The following is a 19,058-nucleotide window of genomic DNA, read 5'->3' as shown; positions in this document are numbered from 1 at the left end:
AGGGGCTTCATCCAAGGGTCCAAGGGGCTGAGTCTGAGAGCTGATCGTACTGCAGTCTTTTTCGAAGAAAGATCAGATTTTTCCTTGGTATATCTTCTGCCTACTTCTCCCTCTCCTTCTAAATATACTAAAATTTCCCTTTCCTCAGCTGTGTGGCCAAGCCCTCATTTGTTCAGGCCTGTGTCAAGTGAACTGAACCCATCTGTCGAACTCCAGTGGGTTCCTTTCTCTTTGGTCCAGCACCCACCACTGCTGGACATTATACTCAAACAAATTCGGAAATTAGAGGGTGTTGTTCATTTTTACCAAAACATTCACACAGTATTAAATAATGAACCGATGGCTCCTTTCCAACAGGATGTATTCTATAAGGTTTCCCTTGACATGTAACAATTTATAGAATGTGTCCATTGCACGAATCAGTGTTCATCTGTGGCATGAAACCTTAGCTCTGAATTATGCTGATAATATTCTGGTAATAGTAATAAGGTGTGTAAGCCCACTCTTATTTTGTATCCCATTTTGCATGTGAAGAAACTGAGGCTTGGGGTATGTAGGTGGCTGGTCTAGGGCACTTGGAAAATTAGTTGTAGAAGTGGAATGAGGGCCAAAGTCCTCTGGTTCCTAGACCCTTCCCTCCAGAGGAAGGGCAGAAGTCCTGTAGGCCTGGTCTTGTTTGTTGAACCCCCCCCAGACTTGGACTTGGCTCCAATGCCCATCCCAGTCTATCCCCATCTTGACTTAGCGCCTAGCCTTGCTAATTTAGCATTCTTGCTTACTGCTGTATCCCCAAGTGCTTTGAAAAGTGCCTAGGATATCAGAGTTACTCAATCAGTATTTGTCAAGTGAATGAACTGTCTTCAGGGAATCTCTAGAAATAGAGGTAAGGAGGGAGTTACTGCTGTACTGACAACTTACAGGGTTCCATGCGAGGTACCTTCCCTTCCATTGTTACTAAGCACCCCCTGAAGGGCCCGACATATGAAGGACCTCGGGGGGGACGGATGGGAGGAAAGTTGGACAAACAGTGCCATGGAGGGGGTGGACTTGGTAAGTTGGTTGACAGAGGCTCACAGAGAGCCTATGTAAGTCCTAGGAGAGAAGGTAGCTCCCAGTGTGGAAAAGGTAAAGGCATTCTGGTAATGGTGATAATCTAACACAGAGGTTCTCATTCAGAGGTGATTTTTGCCCCCCTGGGGACATATGACAATATCTGGAGACATTTTGGGTTGTCACACTGGTTGGGAACTGCTACTGGCATCTAGTGGGTAGACCCAACATCCTATAATGCACAGGACAGTCCCTCACAGAGAATTATCTCTTCCCAAGTGTCAGTAGGTCTGAGCTTCAGAAACCTTGTAAACATCACCAAGAACTAGGACGACCAAATAATTTCATCATTCAAACTGGGGCATTTTGAGAGTGGAATGGGCGTTATTCATAAATATGCTGGGACAGTGTTCATGACCTGGGCAGAACAGGATGTCTTGTCACCTGGCCAAGAATCCTTGGATGAGGCAGAATCTCATGGGCCTGCAGGACATGGGGCAATGGAAGAAGGGACAAGGGTGAAGCATTGTGATTGTTGGCACGTGGTGTAGACGGAGAGAAACTCAGCAGGTCAGGTGGGGTCTCCAGAATGGGAAGGTTTGACTACCTGACGTAGAGGAGAGGCAAAGCCAGGGAAATCAGGACTTCACAGAGCAGCCTCTGTGTCACCAAGGCCAGAGTATTACCCACAAATTATAGATAAACAAAGAGAGAGATGGTTCTTTTCAGGAATGGCGTGAACAGATGTCAGTGGTTCACGGGCATGTGTAAACACTGTCTGTCAGCCCACATCTCCTTTCCAGGTCAGGAAAAGGCAATATGTTTCACGTCTCTTGCAGTTCTGCTAGGTTGTATCCACCTGAAAGGCCAGGTCCAGTAGCAGGAACCTCCCTCTGGCTCAGCGGCAAAGAGTGCAGTGATTGATTAGCAATATCTGCCACAGGTTTGAAAAAGGAGAGTGATGGGCCAACAGGCCACACCTTTGCCATCCCTTCATAGGGCCTTGTTCCTGGTTCTCCTCAGAGCTGGAGATGTGAGCTTTGAGTCCAGTGGCCTCTTAACATTGATTTAGGTCAAGCTGTGCCGGCTGCTATGTGGATGCCATGGGAGACCACAGAGACCCAGAAGACATAGCCCTCAGCCTCCCTCCAATACCATGACATTTTTATGGATGAATAAGATTTGTGTAAATAAAATCATTGGAGAACAGGGAGCAATAGAGGACTGCAGTTACCAGGACACCCTGCATGGTGGAGCCTGTGGCCTGGTGAAGGCCAGCAGAGGAGAGACGAGCCTGGGCTCAGAGGAGGAGGAGGGCGGGGGAGGAAGTGGGTTTGGAGAATGACTTGGGAGAGAGCGAGAATGGCAGAGGGAAGGCTTGCTGAGCCTCAGGGGAGCCAGACAGTGAGTACAGGAGCCCACAATGGCCCACCTGATGACACGTTGCTGTATTTTTCCAGGGCGAGAGATGGTGGGGCCCACGCTGCCTGGATACCCACCCCACATCCCCACCAGTGGACAGGGCAGCTATGCCTCTTCTGCCATCGCAGGCATGGTGGCAGGTAAGGGGAGGGGCTGGGCAGGAGGGGAAGCATTGCAAAGAAGAAGTGGTGGCCCCAGGTGGAGCAAGAGGGGACGAGAGGTGAGCTGTGTGCCCCTCGCACAGGCTTCCCAAAGGGCAAGGAAGGATTGACTGAGAGGTGCATCTTCTTATAAATGCCTGGAGAAAAGACTTCAGTGCAGTCCTGGCTACGTAACTCTCTCCAGCTCAGCCCCCTTCTTCCCGGATGCTCCTGTATTACCCACCATGATGAAAAGGGAGGGGCTGAGACAGACTGGTGTTCAAATCGGAACTCTGCCATTTCTTCCAGTGATTCAGTGAGCCTTGATGGAGAAGCTGCTGGGGGCCATCGAAACACTGTGAGCTAAACTTAAGCCTAGCCTATGAGCAACCCGTGGTCTCCCAGTTATTTAACTCTGGTGAATCCCAGTTTACCATTTCTGTAAAATCTGAGTCTGCATGGTGTTGGTGATGTTGGTGATGAAGATGGTTGAAATACATCCTTCTTCACACCTCACACTCACTCAACCCTGCACGGGCAGGACCCGTGGCCTGAGAACTGCAAAGGTACTATAAAGTGTGAGATGAGCTGGGAGTACTTCTCCATCATCACTTGGACTGTCCTGGAATCCTCCCTGCCAGTCATTGGGGTCTCTTTGTCCACCAGTGTGGTCATCACCCAGCAGTGACCCGGGGTATCAAGGTTTGGACAAGTGAGGACAATGAGAGTTTCTCTGGGCGAGTCTCAGTCTTTTAGGAAACATATAGGAAGGACCCCAGGATGGAGAGGGTAGAATAGAGCCATTTGCACTGCCCAGAGAGGCCTGAGGACCTGGAGCTTCTGGAAGGGGCTCTGATCAATCAGGGCATCTGTGACCTTCCTGCCAGCCCTGGACCAGCCTCTCTGGCTCTGACTCCAGAGACTCAAGGCATTCACCCAGGCCTGTTTCCCTCCCCCACTGGCAGGGTTTATTCTTTACCAGCCACCCACTCGGGTGCCCTGTTCGAGGCAGGTGGGCTGGGCTCTCCTGGGCAGAGGGAGGGGAGGGAGGAGTGCGGGAGGGAAGGAGGCTCTGCTCTCCCTGGGAACCCGCTGAGCTGGCACTTGTTGCTGCTTGGTTGCCCTGGCGATGTGCTTAATGCAGCGTTGAAAATACAGAATACTGACTCCTCTCTCCCTCCTGGCCCCAGACCCCCTCCCTCCCTCCCTTCCTCTTCTGGAGCGTGAAATGAGATTGGTCCAGATAAAAAAGGAAAAGATTTGGTTATTTTTTTAAGAGTGTGGATAATGGGGCCTCTCAATCAAAATCCCAGGCTCCAGTCGGCTCCCCCCCATTCCCCTTCCAACCTCTCCACCTTTCCCTGCCGCCTGCTTAGAGGAGGAGGAGGAGACATGAAGCACAGGGCTTTTCTCTTAATTATGGATCATTCCCGGGGGCAGGCCCAGGGCAAGGGGTTCCTGGGGCCCAGAGTCTGACCTGTGAGGTAGCTGGAAGGCTTGGGCCTCTCATCAAAGGCCCCCAGGTTGTTTCCATAAAGACCTCACCCTGAGTGGGTGTTGTGGAAAAAAAAATAATAACACAAGTACAGCATGGACTGCAAAGTGAATTCCGAGAGGGGGCTTGCCTGGCAAGGTGGATGGGCTCCCAGTAAGTTACATGCAAATCAGTTTTCAGAAAATGCAATGTTATTTAAATGCGTCCCTGGTTCCTAATAACTCCATGGTGCAAATGAATTCTTAAGGAATTTTTTTGTAGAAAAAGTATTCGTGTCCATCTCTTACCAGTGGTTACAATCTCCTAGTTGACTGAAGCGAGATTCCTTCCATTAAAATCAAACCTTCTTTGAGTACCTACTGTGTGCTAGGTACATACAAGATGCTCAGAGTAAGGCATACCAATGACATTCTTCAATCAATTGTGGAAGGAAGGAAGAGATCATTTGTCAGGCACTTTCTGTGTGCCTAGCCATTCATAGGTAGACGTTTATTTCTCATTTAATCCTCACCATAAGACTGGGAAGCTGGTGTGATCTTAGTTTTATGTAGATAAGGAAACAAGCATAGAAAAGCGAAGTAGTGTGCTCGGGGTCATAACCATACTAAGTGGCTGGGTTGTTCAAACACAGTTTTTTTGATTTCAAATCTAGCATTCTTTCAAATCTAGCGTAGTACACCACACTGCTTCCCACCATACCAGAAATAATGGCATGTGTTATAGGAGAGTGACATAGGAACCAGACCAGGGCACAGATTTCCCTTATCCATTCATCTTTTGTTGTGTCTTCTAATTGTTGTTGCTGTTGTTCCTGTCTCACTGATACAGTTAATGACCCTCTAACCAGTTCTGGAGCTCCACCCACAGCTCCGATAGATGGATCCATCCATCAATCTCTCCATCTTTCCATCCATTCATCTTTACACACATTTTTACATACATCCGTGTCTCTTCTCATCTATTCTTCCATCCTTCTATCATTCATCCTTCTATTCATCCTTCCTTCATCCATCCTTCCTTCCATCCATCCATCCATCCACCCATCCATCTACCCATCCTTCTATCCATCCTTCTGTCCATCCATCCATTCTTCTATCCTTCCATCATCCATCCTTCCTTCCATCCATCTATCCATCCACCTTTCCATTCATCCATCCATCCTTCTATCCATCCTTCCATACATCTTTTCACGTATCCATTCTTTCATCTATCTGTTATCCACCCTTTCAACCATCCTTGCATCCTACCATCCATTCACCACTTTTCACTTAACAAATAGTGGTTGAGAATCTATAGTTTGGGATGCTGGGGATATAGCAGTGAACAAGACAGGTCCCTCTATTTATGGAGCTTACAGCCTAATAGTGGAGAAAGAAGTGTAGTAAAAAAGTCAGTGAATGAATAAACAGGATAATTTCAGATAGTGATAAGCACTGGGAAGACAATAAAATGGAATGATGTAATAAAGAGCCACAGGGAGAGAAGGTAACTACTTTAGATGGGGGGATCAGGAGAGGCCTCTCTGAGAAGGTGTTCAAAGTGGTCAGCCAAGTGATAAACTGGGGCAGACCGACCCCAGCTCAAAAGAACAGCAAGTGCAAAGGCCCCAAGGCAGGAACTAGTTTAGCATGATCACACAAAGAAAGAGGGTGAACTATCCAAGAACAGTGAGTGAGTGGCAAAAGCACTACAGAATGAAGAGATGTTGTTTGTGGATGGGTCGAATTTTGAAACTACTCAGGCCCCTGGGAAAACAAATTGTAGACAGTCAAAAGAGGAAGCACAGAGACCAACTGACCAATTGAAGGACAATTGCAGTAGTTCATACAGGACATAACAGTGGTGTGGGCCATGGAGGTAGCAGGGAAGGAGGAGAACAGAGACACAGGATGTATTTTGGTGGTAGAGCCAACAGCACTTACTAGTGAATTGGCTGTAGGGGTTCAATGACAGGAGAAACAAGGATGAGTCCCTGGTTTGGGGCTTGGGAAACAGCATGGATGATGGTGACAAGTATATATGTGGGAGGTTAGAAGAGGAAGAGGTAGAGTATTTGGCATGTGGAAGTCAAGAGTTCTATTGGGCCATATTAGGATTGAGACACCGCCTAGATAACCAGTTTAATACATCAGTAGGCACATGATGTGTGTCTGAAGTCAGAAAAGAATCCTGACTAGGGCATAAATTTCAGCCATTGTACAAAGCTGTTATTTAATGCCAAGGGATTACACAAGATCACTATAAAGAGAATGTGAATGGAAAATCACAGAAGGCTCACAAATGAAGCCCTGGGATTCTTCAACATTCAGAGACATAGCAGAGAAGGAACGAGCAAGGCCAGTGAGTCGGAAAGGCCCTTGGGTTAGGAGGCAAACCAGGAGAATTGACATCATGAAACCCAAAGGCATGGAGGGAGTGATGAACTGAATCAAAGTCGGCTAAGAGGTTGAGAGGGGTGATGGACACGGAAGTGACCACTGGAGTGATCGGGGTAGAGGTTGTGGAGATTTGAAGAGATCAGCGTTGGCCTGATTGGAGGGGGATGAGGAGGTGAGGGCAGAGACCATGGAGCAGAGAAGGGCTGGTAGCTGGCAAGGAATGTGGGGTAAGAAGAGGATTTTTAAAAGAGAAGATGGCAGAGCATGTATGCTGGCTAAGGGAGTGATGAATTGGAAAGGGAGACGTTGATGAAGAGTAAGGAGAAGGGATAAACTGTAGGGACCAAATCCTCAGAAAGGGGAGTGAGGCAGGATGCAGAGCAAAGAGGATGGGTTGGCCTTTCATGGGTGCAGGGACATTTCATCTGCTTTGGCTGCAGGTGGGCTGACAGATCTGATAGTGGGAGGATGCTGCACCCAGGGGGTGTACCACCTCCTGAGCCCCGTACCCTACTCCAACTTCTAAGTGACCGAAGCAGATAGGTACTCTGTAAGTGTGTGTTGGATAAGTGAATAAGTGAGCAAGTGAGTGAGTGAATGCATGAAGAAGTAACACAGCGAGAGGGCAAACACATTGGATTTTCCACCTCTCTTCCTGTCCTTTGGAGCCGCTGAGGTTGGCATTGGGTGAGGTGGGGTCAAAGCCCGAAGGCGTTGTGGGCAACCAACGTAGAATCGGCTTCTTCCAGGGTGCACTGAACCCAGCAGTAAGCAGGACAGGTCGCGTTGTGAATACAAGAAAAAGTACTGGGGGCTAGGGTCCTAGCAGGCTCTAAAGGAACATGTGGCCTTGGGCAAATGTCCCTCTCTGGGCAGCAGATTCTTCATTTGTGAAATGAGTGGTTGGATGAGATCATTTCTTTTTTTTTTTTTTTTTTTTTTTACTATCTTTATTTAATTAAAAAATTTTTTTTGATGTGACCATTTTTAAAGTCTTTATTGAATTTGTTACAATATTGCTTCTGTTTTATGTTTTGGTTTTTTTGCCACGAGGCATGTGGAATGCTAGCTCCCCGACCAGGGATCAAACCCACACTCCCTGCATTGGAAGGCGAAGACTTAATCACTGGACCGCCAGGGAAATCCCTGGATGAGATCATTTCTTAGTTTCTGTCTTTCTATATTTATCCCTTTGCTTTTTTTCTCCCTCCCTTCTTATACATGTATTTGTTGCGAGCCTGACCTGTGTTAGACTTAGTCCCCGCCCCTAAGGAACTTCCTGTTACTACTGCCTATCGCTGACTCCTTGGACAAGGACCCAGTAACCTTCCTCTGCTTCAGGCTCTTCCCCCTCGCTTCCGTTCCTGCTGTGCGATTGCCTTCTTCTCTGGCAGGGTAGCAGCCCCTACTGACCCCAGCTCAGGCTTTAACACTGGTTGGATGACTGGTGTGAGGATCTACTGAGCTTTATTTTAGCGCCTACCTAATGAGAAAATCATAAAAGCTGGCATTTCTTGACTGCTTCTTATATTCCAAGCATGGTGCTCATAAGCATTTGACGTGTGTTGTCAAATTGAATCCTCACCAAAACCCCATGAGATAGGGACAATAATCTGCCCCATTTTACAGATGAGGAAACCAAGGCTCAGAGAGGTTCAGTGACTTGTCCAAGGTTGCACAGCTAGGGAGTGGAGCATGGAGATTTGGCTCCAGGCAGGCCAGCTCCAGAGCTAGGTGGCTTCGAGCCTCTCTTCCAGACTCTGGGAAGGAGATCAGGAAGGAACCACAGAAAGCACGAGGCTCACAACAGCAGATCAGACTCTGGAAGATGGTGTGGATTCACCGTAGCTCAGGGTTGGCGGGAACCTGGCTTTGTGGATGAAATCATCTCCTAAGTACATAAATGGAGGATCTGGAATTTCAAGTTAAGAGCCCTCAGGTCAACTTCTGCTCTGCCATTTCCCAACTGTGTGATTTGAGGCCCCCTTCTCACTCGTGCTATACTCCAATTTCCTCTTCTATAAATTGGCACTACTGATGAGAACTTCATCGGAAGGTTATGAGAATAAAGGGGCTTACTGTGTGGGAAAGTGTTTTGCCAACTTTACGCTCCGTCCCAAGCCCCAGCAGTAATTGCGGTGGTCTGCTTTGTTATTTAAGGGAATTCTTAAGTAATTTTTTTGGTAAGTAATTCCTTTGGTGAAACCAAGAATCCACTTGCAGAAAGAGGTGATCTGATTTGCTTTGTGTAAATCGTACACTGAATTTGCTTGAAGTGGCAGATTTGAAATGAGACAAGCATCTCTATGGAGCAAGTCCCAGGACACAGATGCCTTCCCCTCTCCTTCCCTTCATCCTCAGCAACCCCCACACCACCAAACACACGCCCCTCCCTAACAAACCATATTTAGGGAGGCTACAAAGCTTATCCTTACTGAGTCCTTCCATGACCCCTAACACCTCTCACTCCCATTGGCCCTTCCTGGAAAGACCTTTTTACAGAAGGTCCAGGAAGCAGCAGAAGTGGTTAGAACCTGGGCCCTGGTCACAGCACAGCTTCCAAATTCCACCAAACCCTCCAGCTGTGTGAGCTTCTGCAGATCCCCAAGCCTCTGTTTCCTCATCTGGAAAATGGGCACAATACTAACATCTACCTCCTGGGGTTCCTGTGAGGGCTGATCTTGATGGGGCAGTACCTCCAGTCCCTGATGGAAAAGGCACTGCCTCAAATGATGCAGACTGAGGGGCCCCCGAAGGACTGATGGAGGAGGACTTGCTCAGTGCCAGCCCTGCAGACCCTGGTCCCCCATCCCCAGCCTTCCATTGGTGCGTCCACCTCATGGGTCTCTCACCTGTGTGCCTCCCACAGGAAGCGAATACTCTGGCAACGCCTATGGCCACACCCCCTACTCCTCCTACAGCGAGGCCTGGCGCTTCCCCAACTCCAGCTTGCTGAGTAAGTTGCCTCTGGGGCCGCCCAGGCCCTCTGCTCTGCGGGGCGGGTTGGGGTGCAAGGCTGAGCCAAAAGTTGTCTGAGACCTGGGAGGCCCCAGTTAGACGGAGGGCCCGGGAAGACAGGTGTTTTCTGTAATCCAAGCAGATAGAGGGAAGGCAGGGTTCCAGGTTGCCTGGGAGAAGAGGCAGAAGGAAGAGAGACTTCCGTGCCTCACTCTCTCTCTTCTCCATCCCAAGGCCATGTCTATTAAATCTTTGTTTTGTGTAAGATTCAGGGCTCAGGCTTTGGGAGGGCAGTGGTGAGTGGACTCCAGAAAAGTCTTGGAGGGGGACTCCCTGCCTTCGGGGACTTAGAGTTCCACAGCTGCAGACGCTGTCGCAGGGGTGCCCCGCGGGAGTGCCAGCTGCCCTTCTGCTGGGGAGCACCTTGATTGCAAACAATGCCATCCTGTTGCCCGCATTAACCATCTAAGCGACTCAGAAATACCCACGATTCAGCACCAGGGCCCTTACACAGAAATCCTCTGTTCCACCGCATTCCCGTTATTTGGCTTGAGATATGGACAGCCTTCGGGATCGAGGAACAGAGAGTGAGCTGTGGGACTGCTCATCAGTCCCTGTCTCCCCCTGGGCCTGGGCTGGGTAGAGAAGCTTTTCAGGAAACCAGGCCCCTTAATGGGGAACGTGAGGGGTCCCACTGGAGTCTCCGTGAGGGATGGCCTTAAGGGTCTCGGAGCAAACCTGAACCGGACAGAAGCCGCAGTGCAGTACGGCCAACCGCAAGGGCGCTGTCGCAGGCCTGGCAGGACCGTCCGTTCCCAAGATGCCCCCTCTCCTCCTGTTACCTCCTGATGTTCCAGAAATGACTAGGAGGCTGGCTGAGCTGGGTTCTGTTTGCCAGATAAGTTCAAGCCACCCTTCTGTTCAGTTTAGCCGGAAAGGCTGAGGGCCTTGAGACATGCCCTTCCCATGGAACTTTCCCGGGCTGCCCATCCTGCAGGTGTGCAGAGCTGCCCGGTGCAGGCCCTTGACCAGTCAGGACCCAATCCCCCTGCTTCCCAAGAAGAAGATCCTCTGACCTCGCACCTTTTGGGCAAGGATGGGGAAAGCCCCAGTGATCTCCCCGTGTGTACTTGGTTCTTCAGGGTTCCAAATGTAACTGCTCTCTCTTGCCCTCTCCCTGACACAAGGGTGTTGAAGGTCAAAGGAGTCATGGGGGGAGGGGCAAGAAGCCACTGTTCTCCTTCTGGCCAGAAACTCAAAGGTGAGGCCAGAGGAGGAGGAAATAGGGCCAGAGAGGAGTTAATCTTTGATGATCAGATAGGCCCGAGGGATCAATGATTAACTTGTGCTGTCTTAAAGGTTGGCAGAGGCAGGGAGAGGCTGTGGTGCAGTTTCCCCTTCTGACCAGCAGTGTTGTTGTTCTTTTTTCGAACGTGTCCAGGTTCCCCGTATTACTACAGTTCCACATCAAGGCCAAGCGCGCCACCTACCACTGCCGCGGCCTTTGACCATCTGTAGTTGCCATGGGGACAGTGGGAGCGACTGATCAACAGGAGGACTCGGCCTGGGACGGGCCCCAGAGAGTCACACAAAGGAATCTTTATTTATTACATGAAAAATAACCACAAATCCAGCATCACGGCTCCCTCCCTGTGTGGTTGATTTAATGAACCATGAGAGACCGGACGACGTTGGAGAAGACCACACTGTCCTCCAGGACTCCTTAATGAGGGGCAGGAGTCCCAGGGGGACAGAACCGTCCCATTCCAAAGAGACAAAATTGGAGGAGAAATGGGGAGAGAAGAGGGGACAGCCAGAGGGGCTTGAGAGGGATGGCACATGGGGCCCACGACGGGGTCAGGGGCACACAGAGGCATCTTTGTGGCTCCATCACCAACACGCTCTAGCAGCCGTGGGCTGTAAGCGCTTCCATCCAGCCCACAGGCCACAGCGGGTGCGAAGGCTCTCCCGCACCGCCGCCCTGAGAGGCACCACCTTCTCTGCGCAGCTTGCTTGGCTCTTCCTGCCCCTCCCTCTCGGCCACAGGCTGAACACTGGGTCCAGCCAACCAGGAGCTCCACCCGGTGGTCAAGGTGGTCATCTGCCTTCCTTGTACCTGCTGCTGTGAATGTAGGAGCTCCATCCCAGGTGCTCCCCGCCATGGAACCACCCCTTGGCAGCCAGACCTCAGCCCGGCTGAGCCTATTACAGCTTGAGACAGACATTCCAAAGCCCCCGGGCTCCTGGGGGTGGGGTGCAGCCCTGCCCAGGGCAGAGCCAGGCACAATGGCCGGGGACCCGCCTCCCCCTCCCAACAGCCCTGCCAAGCCCACGGCTACCCGAGAGACCCTAAGACAACCCCCCCAAAGCCAGCCACAGCGGTTTCCTCTCTGGCTCCCACCGTTCCTGCCCTCCCCTCCCCAGGCCTGACTGTAAATACTGTAAATGAGGCTCTGCTTGAGTCACGTTGCCCTTTTCCTCTCAGTGAACTGTCTCCCTGCCATGTTGGGCTTCTCCCCTTGACGCTTCTTTCTTTTTTTTAAAGACAACCCACCATTGCCACATGACTCAATAAACCATTACTCTTGGTCTCCAGCTTTGGGGTTGGCTGGGGAAGGAGGCACCCCAGGACTGGGTTTTCTCCAGAGAACCTCAGAGCCCAGTGGCCAGTGAACTCACTTTGGAGCCGGGCATTGAAAGGACCACGAATGCCCAAGAGAGAGAGCCCCTGACTTAGCATTCGCCCTCTGCCCCAAAGAGGTGTTCAGCACCGGGCAAATCACGTATCCCAAGCTTTGATTGTGCCAACTCTGAGTAAATGCGAGCATAAAATAAGCACGTGGCGCAGTGCCTGGCCAATCACAGACTCCCCACAGGTAGTTGCTGTTGTTATTAACAGGAAGCCAGAGAATCAGCCAGGAAGGTTGGTGGCAGATCCGGGAACAAGCTCTACACTGGAGCCCACATAAACAGCTCTTAGGATCCCTGAGGTGTGAGAGGAAGGAAGGGAGAAGACAGTTACTGGGCTCTGCTGGCTGGAGGCCTCACATAAATTAAGCTGCCATTTGCCCTATTTTACATATGGAGAAACTGAGGCTCAGAAAAAAAATGAAATAACTTGCTCAAGGCAGGAAGTAGTAGATTCAATCAAGTCCTCTTACCTTAAGTCCAGCACTTTCACCCAACAGCACAGGGCTCTCATCAGGGATGCCAGGGGGTTCTAGACCCAAGGGAGGTTCTGAGACTGCCACCGAGAGTTTAATTTTTTTTGGTTTGGTTCCTAAGTATTTGGCAAGACTGTGCAGTCAAGAAGCTGAGGGCAGGAAGGGGTGAGGGAGCTACTATAAGGACTTAGGACAACCCCCTTCTGTGAAATTTTAGAGAACAAGTCACAATGGTGACTGCCAGGTCTCTGCCCCCAAGAGGGTGCCTGGCCCACCAGCGGCTGTCTGGTATCTCCGTGGACCCTCTCCGTGAGGGACCCAGCTGGAGCCGGGGGCAGGATGCCCAGATTAATGCCGACAGCTGGGCAGATAACAGCTGAGGTTGAGTCACGTGGAGGAGGGGCTACCTCACCCCCACTAGCACCCCAACCAGGGGCTCTCAGGCTGGGAGGGCAGCGGCTGAGAGATGGGCCTCTGACCTCCCTGGTCCTCCCAAAGGAGAGGCGAGGAATGCTCGCTGAGGGTGGCATAGACAGAGTGGAACCCCCCCCCCCCACAAAGAAGACCAGTCCCCATGACTTCTGAGCGGATCTGACATGAGGCTCAGTTTTCAATAACAGGATTTTCCTCCAGCCACGCGCAATGGTGGCAGGACTGCATCCCACTGTATCTGAGGCTCTTCATGATCCCGAACCTCTGGGCTCCTGAGAGCCCTAAGACAGTCCCCACCCAGGAATCACCTTGAGATGGATGGTGCCCCACCAGGGTCTGCAGAGCGATCCTTCGTATTCACAGCCAAACCCTTTCTGGGGACACTGGTGCCCTGGCAGCCTCTCCAAGGCCTGGATGACAAAGGGACCTGGGCTGCGCTTTTGCTGGCTGACCGTGGTTCAGCTCTCCCCTTCCTTCTCGGAGGTGCGCTGAGCCCCCCAGGACTCGCTGCTCAGAGCAGGTGTCGGTGAGTGTGTGGCATGGCCCAGGTGCAGCAGGTCCTGGCCAGTAGCGCTCCGGACACTCCGTCCACAGTCAAACCACAGGTCCCCCTTCGGGGCTTGGAAAATATAGCCGTCTGTGTGCTTGGGGAGAGAGATGATCTCAGGTGCCCTGACATCAGGGGTGGTGTTGGGACAAGTTGGCGAGGTACCTGACGGGGTCGTGGTGAAGAAGGAGTACGAGGGGAAGGATGGGAGGACAGGTGTTGGGCCCTGGTTTTTCTGAAGGCATATGGGAGTAGTGCGTGTGTTGGCAGGAGAATTGGGGACGAAGCCTGGGCCCGAGGCGTTCCCAGGGCAGCGAGGGCCCCGCCTCACCCACCCCGCCACGCCCCACCCCCATTGCACCCTGGAACCATCCCTCTCACTGCCTGTGTGGAGAGTCTTCTTCAGCTTTCCAGGCCCTTCTCCCCGGTCTGTCATCCTCACCCTCCTCCAGTGCCCCCTGCCCTCCTAGCATCGGCCAGGAGAGCCCAGGGTGCCTGGAGCTCAGCGGTCTGTGTGGGCCAGGCAGCCCCTGCACGGTGGTGGGTTTCCTGCAGGGAGACACAGAGCAGCTAGAACCCTACCTGGGCCCACCAGGTGGGGCAGAACCCATCTTTCTAAGGTGGATTGGAGCTGCTGTGACCCTCTGGCCCCTACCCCATGGCCTGCGGCGGGGGGAGGCAGGGGCAGTTGGGGGTCCTGCTCCAAGGCCAGCCCCTCCTGTCTCTTCGCCAATATTCTTGGCATTGGTTGTTACTAAAAAACATGTACCTTCTGCCCGTCGTGTGCCAGACACACGCTCAACCCTCACAACAATCTCAGGTGAGAGGAGAGCGTGGCCACAGTCTACAGATGGGGAAGTAGGAGGCCAGAGAAGGTGAGGGGCTTGCGAAGGTTTCCCCTCTCCTGCTGCCCTCACCATCCTCCTGGCCCCCTCCCCAAATACTCCCAACTTTTCCCACCAGAGTCTTCCGAAGGCTCGTCCTTTGGGGGTGGGCACAGGACAAGGGGGCTGGAGACCTCGGGGTCCCGAGTCAGTGCCCTGAGCTTCAGGGAGGATTGGGGCTCCCTCCCTGGCCCTCCCTGAACTCCCCCATCCTCAGAAGTTAGAATAACCCTTCTCCCATAGGCTTAGTTTCTGTCTGTTTACAAAACTCATTCGCATCCGTTTGTGTCTCCAATTCTGAACATCGGCCCCATTTTGCCCTTGGGGAAACTGAGAGCAAGACATGACTTGATCTTTCAAGGTCATTCAGAGGAGCTGGGGCCACAGCCCGACCCCTAATCTAAGGCCAAATCTGCATCCCAATCTAAGTCCTTGAATAGCTGGATGTGGCCAGGATTCTGCAGAGACCTCAGGCTCCCATCACTTTGTAGGGAGAGACAGAGTTATGTCGCCGCCTGGGGCACTGCCACACACTCCCAACTTGGGGAATAGTCCTGGATAAAAGGCCCAGAGGTCAGCCTGCAGGTCGGGAAGGAGCACTGGGGCTGGAGGAGAGTGCTGGGGGAGCCTCCATCCTTGACCCTTAATGTCCCCCCAGGCCGCCCCTCCTCCAACTTTTAGGGTCATAAAGCATTCCCACCACAGGGGTCTGATTGTTCCTCTGCCTCAGTTTGTGTGACACCCGCAGACAGGGAGTGACCCAGCCTGCTACCTGCCGCTGTGATTGTGATGAAAGCATCCCGGCCCACAAAGGCCGCCTCCTCTCTCTCCCTCGCACCTTTCTCTTTCCTTTTCCCACCTCTTTTTTTTTTTTTTTAACATCTTTATTGGAGTATAATTGCTTTACAATGGTGTGTTAGTTTCTGCTTTATAACAAAGTGAATCAGTTATACATATACATATGTTCCCATATCTCTTCCCTCTTGCGTCTCCCTCCCTCTCACCCTCCCTATCCCACCCCTCTAGGTGGTCACAAAGTACCGAGCTGATCTCCCTGTGCTATGCGGCTGCTTCCCACTAGCTATCTATTTTACGTTTGGTGGTGTATATATGTCCATGCCACTCTCTCACTTCGTCCCAGCTTACCCTTCCCCCTCCCCATGTCCTCAAGCCCATTCCCACCTCTTTTAATTTCTTATTCCACTCCCTCTTCTGCTGGGTCCGAAGCAATTATTCCTTTGAGAGACCTTTGTGTCTCCAGTGAGTGTTCAGGAGGACTTAGAGTTTCCCCGTGTCTGCTCAGGAAAGGCTGGAAGCACTTCTCCCTCCTTCCATCCCTTCTGGTTTCTTACTCTTCTCATTACTTTATTCTCTTCCTCTGGCTCTTGGGGGCTCTCGGGACACGGATGCTGGAGGTCCTTATCTCCTGATGGCAGATCCCGATTCCCTACTCCTCCCTGCTTGAGCGCATGCACCCACCCACACCACCAGCAAGCCCACCGCCACATCTCTAAGCCCCTCAAACCAAACCAGGTGCCTGGCTTCCTGGACAAAGCTGGAGGAAGCAGGCAAGGCCGGTCCCGGCCCCGGCAGCATCCGCCCCTGGACATCACCATTCCTCCTTCTCTCGCTGAGCGGCAAAGGCTAAGCCCCAGCTGCTGAGAGGCTGCCCTGAGATTTGGGGCGAGGGCTGGGGGAAGTGGGGCTTTGTTTTGGGGGAGTAGGCAGGTCAGGGCCCAGCTCCTCCGCATCTGTACCCAGTGGCAGCCGGCCAGGCTGGGGAGTGAAGCGCTGCCTCCGGCTCTCCCAGGGAAATGTGATTTCCCCTTGAGTGAAGCAGACTGTGCAGTGTGGAAATTGGCTCTTTTCTGAGTGAGTGGCGTCTGTTGTGGAGTCGGGGGCGGGCTGGGGCCCACGGGAGGCCGCGCTGGCCCCCGGAGTGAGCCGGGAGCAGTCATGTGCTGAGAACTCATTAGGGATAAATCAAACTAGTACCAGCGTGAAGCCAACACCCTTCCCCCCGCCGCGCCTCCCGGTCCCCCCTCCTCTGAGACTTCCCACTTCCCCTCCTCCTCCTCTCCGGCCAAGGCACCCTCCCCCGTGTAACGGGAGCCCAAGCCCACACGTGCGTGCCCACAATCACACACACAGCCCTGCCTGCTGCCCCAACTCCGGGGGCCCGGCCTTAAACGAGAACCGCTTTCATTTACAAATAAATCTTTTTGTTTGTTTTAGATGTGTTTGCTTTTTACAGGGAGGAGGACCTTAGTTAGCTTCACTAACAGCCCAGGCCTGGGAACTCACATTCCCCTCCACCCCACCCTTCCACTGCCATCAGGCCCCAATTTTCACGTCCTGCTCCTGCCTCCTGGGGGGCCCTGAGTGGAGGCCCCCAGCTGTGGGCAACGCTGGTTCCCCCCCATACACCCCCTGGGGAGAGGAGTGCACCCCCGGGGGCCCGGCCCAGAGAGCATCCCCCAGCCCACCCACCCGCCTCCCCGGGGGACCTTGCTGCGGCAAAGACATTGTTCATCAATACGGGTGAGCTCGGTCTGAATGGAAACTTACTTCTCCATCAAATGGAAGAAGTAAGAGAAAGAGAAGAGGGTAAGAAAGAAGGAAGTGGGGCAAGGCCTCTCGGCCGCGGTGAGGACTGAGGTTTTACTTGTTGAAAGTACAGTCACGCCCTCCCCAGAGCCACCCTCTTTGCTGATGATGACGATGAGGGAAGGGGCTGCTCGCCGGCCAGTCTAGGGGCTGAGGCTGTGGTGTCCCTGGAGCTGTTAGTTATGGTCATCCTAACACCTCTGTCTACCCCCCTGGGGGACGGCGTTGCTCCCGAGCTCAGGCCTGGGTGTGGGGCTGTGTCCCTGCCCTGGTCGCCTCCCGGTTGGCAACCCCAGGGAAATCCTCAGCTTCCCTGGCCGTAAAATGCGTGGCTCGGGCCAGAGTGATGTCCAGCCGTAACACCGTGATTCAGTAGTCACCGGGGCAGTGAAAGGCATTACGGGGCTTATCTGACTGGTTCAGGTATGAAGCCCTCTTTCTCCCAAATTCCCCTGGTAATTTTCCATCAGGCAAACACCATATTTCCATATGTGGAATCCGGTCTCTGTTCGGGGTCGGGGGTGGGGGCATTGGCTTCTGGTGACCCACCCACCCAGGGCCCTGGGGTCCTGCCTCAGCTGGCTGGGCTAAAGCCAGGCTTCCAGAGGATTCCAGGCTGGGACAGAAATCAGAAACCTGAGCGAAGTGAAATCGCCACAGTTAATATAGTCTGGGACCTGAGAAGGCATAGTTCTCACATTCATTGATTCATTCGTTCATTCAGAAATAGGTCATAAACCAGGTGGTTTCTGTGCCAGACCCTGTGATAGGCACCTAGAAGAAAACAAGATGAACTGGACAGGATTTATACCACCACCACCGTCACCCAAAATAAAAACAAGAAACATCAGAGCTTTTATTAAAAAAAATGAGACTTTTATAAAAGTCAGTACAGGGCAAGATGGGAAAGGGAGAAAAGCCAAAAGTAGAGGTGATATAAAGTGCTGTCCAGTTTCAGGTAAGATTTGCAAAATCCCGCATGCCCCTCCCAGGCCTTCCTTGAGCATCCATAGCTTCTTCAAGAAGCAGCCTCTAAGAACACAGACTGCAAACCCTCAACCTCGGGCCTGAAAAAGGGCTATTGTCCTGAGCTCCTGTGTCCCACGGAGGGCTAAGGAGGGCGCTAGGCAAGAAGACTCAACGTCGAGGAGACTCACAACGTAAGCGCCCTTTCCCACCCTCTCACCCCACTGCAGCCACTGTGGGCCTGCCTCCCCCCGCCCCCCATGACTAACTAGAACCTGATGGCCCGGGTCTTTCTCTGAGCTGCATCTTTGTTCCTACAGTGGGAGCGGGGTCGGGGGGGCGTGGGGGGATGCTCAGGGCCTCTAAAAGCTCACTTCCCTGCAGTCCTGGCTGGTCCCCCTCCTCCCCATCTCAATAACCCCCTGCACCAGGCTGGGGCCAGCCCAGCTCCCTGACCACAGGTCCAAGAACTGGAGGGAAGAGAGGATGAAGAGGGTCCTGTGTAGAGAGGGTCGGGAAGAGGCCCGGGAGAGGAGGCGGGTGGATGGCATGTGGGGTGGAGACACCACCTGGCTGGGAGTTCGACACCTCCATCTCCTGGGTTCTTCCCGGCCATAAGCTCCGGCTTATGGGGTGGTTACAGGGACCGGGGCCCTGGGGACAGGCCTCACCTCTGTGACCCCTTCCCCCATGCACATTTCCGCCAAGCTCTCCTTGGAGGAGGGAGGGAGGGGCATTTAGGGGCTGGAACACAACGATGGGGAGAGGAGAGGGAGTCACCGGAGGGGGAGCAGGTGCCTTCTCCCAGCAGCCGGGCGGGCGGGGGTGGGCGGAGACCCAGGCCAAGGCTCGGGGCCCATCTGAGCATGTCGCCTGCTAAGGAGGAGCAGAGGTGGGGGAGGGGAGGAAGGGGAGGTGAATAAATAATGGGAAATAAAACTTCATGAAGCAGAAAATAAAAGGCAGATTATACAGATGTGGCAATTTGAAGGATCATTGCCTCTGTCCTCTTTTT

At 52.7% G+C, this 19,058-nt stretch overlaps 1 protein-coding gene across 8 annotated transcripts in view; it reads left to right on the top strand.

The window, feature by feature from the left end:
* PAX8 (paired box 8) overlaps nt 1-12,038 on the top strand; it is a 55,885-nt gene extending 43,847 nt beyond the window's left edge. For 5 of the 8 annotated variants that reach the window (XM_082426822.1, XM_082426819.1, XM_082426823.1 and 2 more), the window contains 3 exons: nt 2,511-2,612; nt 9,355-9,441; nt 10,885-12,038. In XM_082426822.1, coding sequence (XP_082282948.1) covers nt 2,511-2,612; nt 9,355-9,441 — 189 coding nt within the window. In that variant the 3' untranslated portion in view covers nt 10,885-12,038. The remainder of the gene's footprint in view (nt 1-2,510; nt 2,613-9,354; nt 9,442-10,884) is intronic. The other 3 variants (XM_082426825.1, XM_082426824.1, XM_082426820.1) reach the window with 1 other exon arrangement.
* Nucleotides 12,039-19,058: the final 7,020 nt, after the last annotated feature.

This window comes from Balaenoptera physalus, assembly GCF_965194825.1.
Source record: "Balaenoptera physalus genome assembly, chromosome: 15".
In the NCBI taxonomy this organism is placed as follows: Eukaryota; Metazoa; Chordata; class Mammalia; order Artiodactyla; family Balaenopteridae; genus Balaenoptera; species Balaenoptera physalus.
Note: the sequence above shows the minus strand (reverse complement) of the source record. Positions and strands in the feature narration are given on the sequence as shown.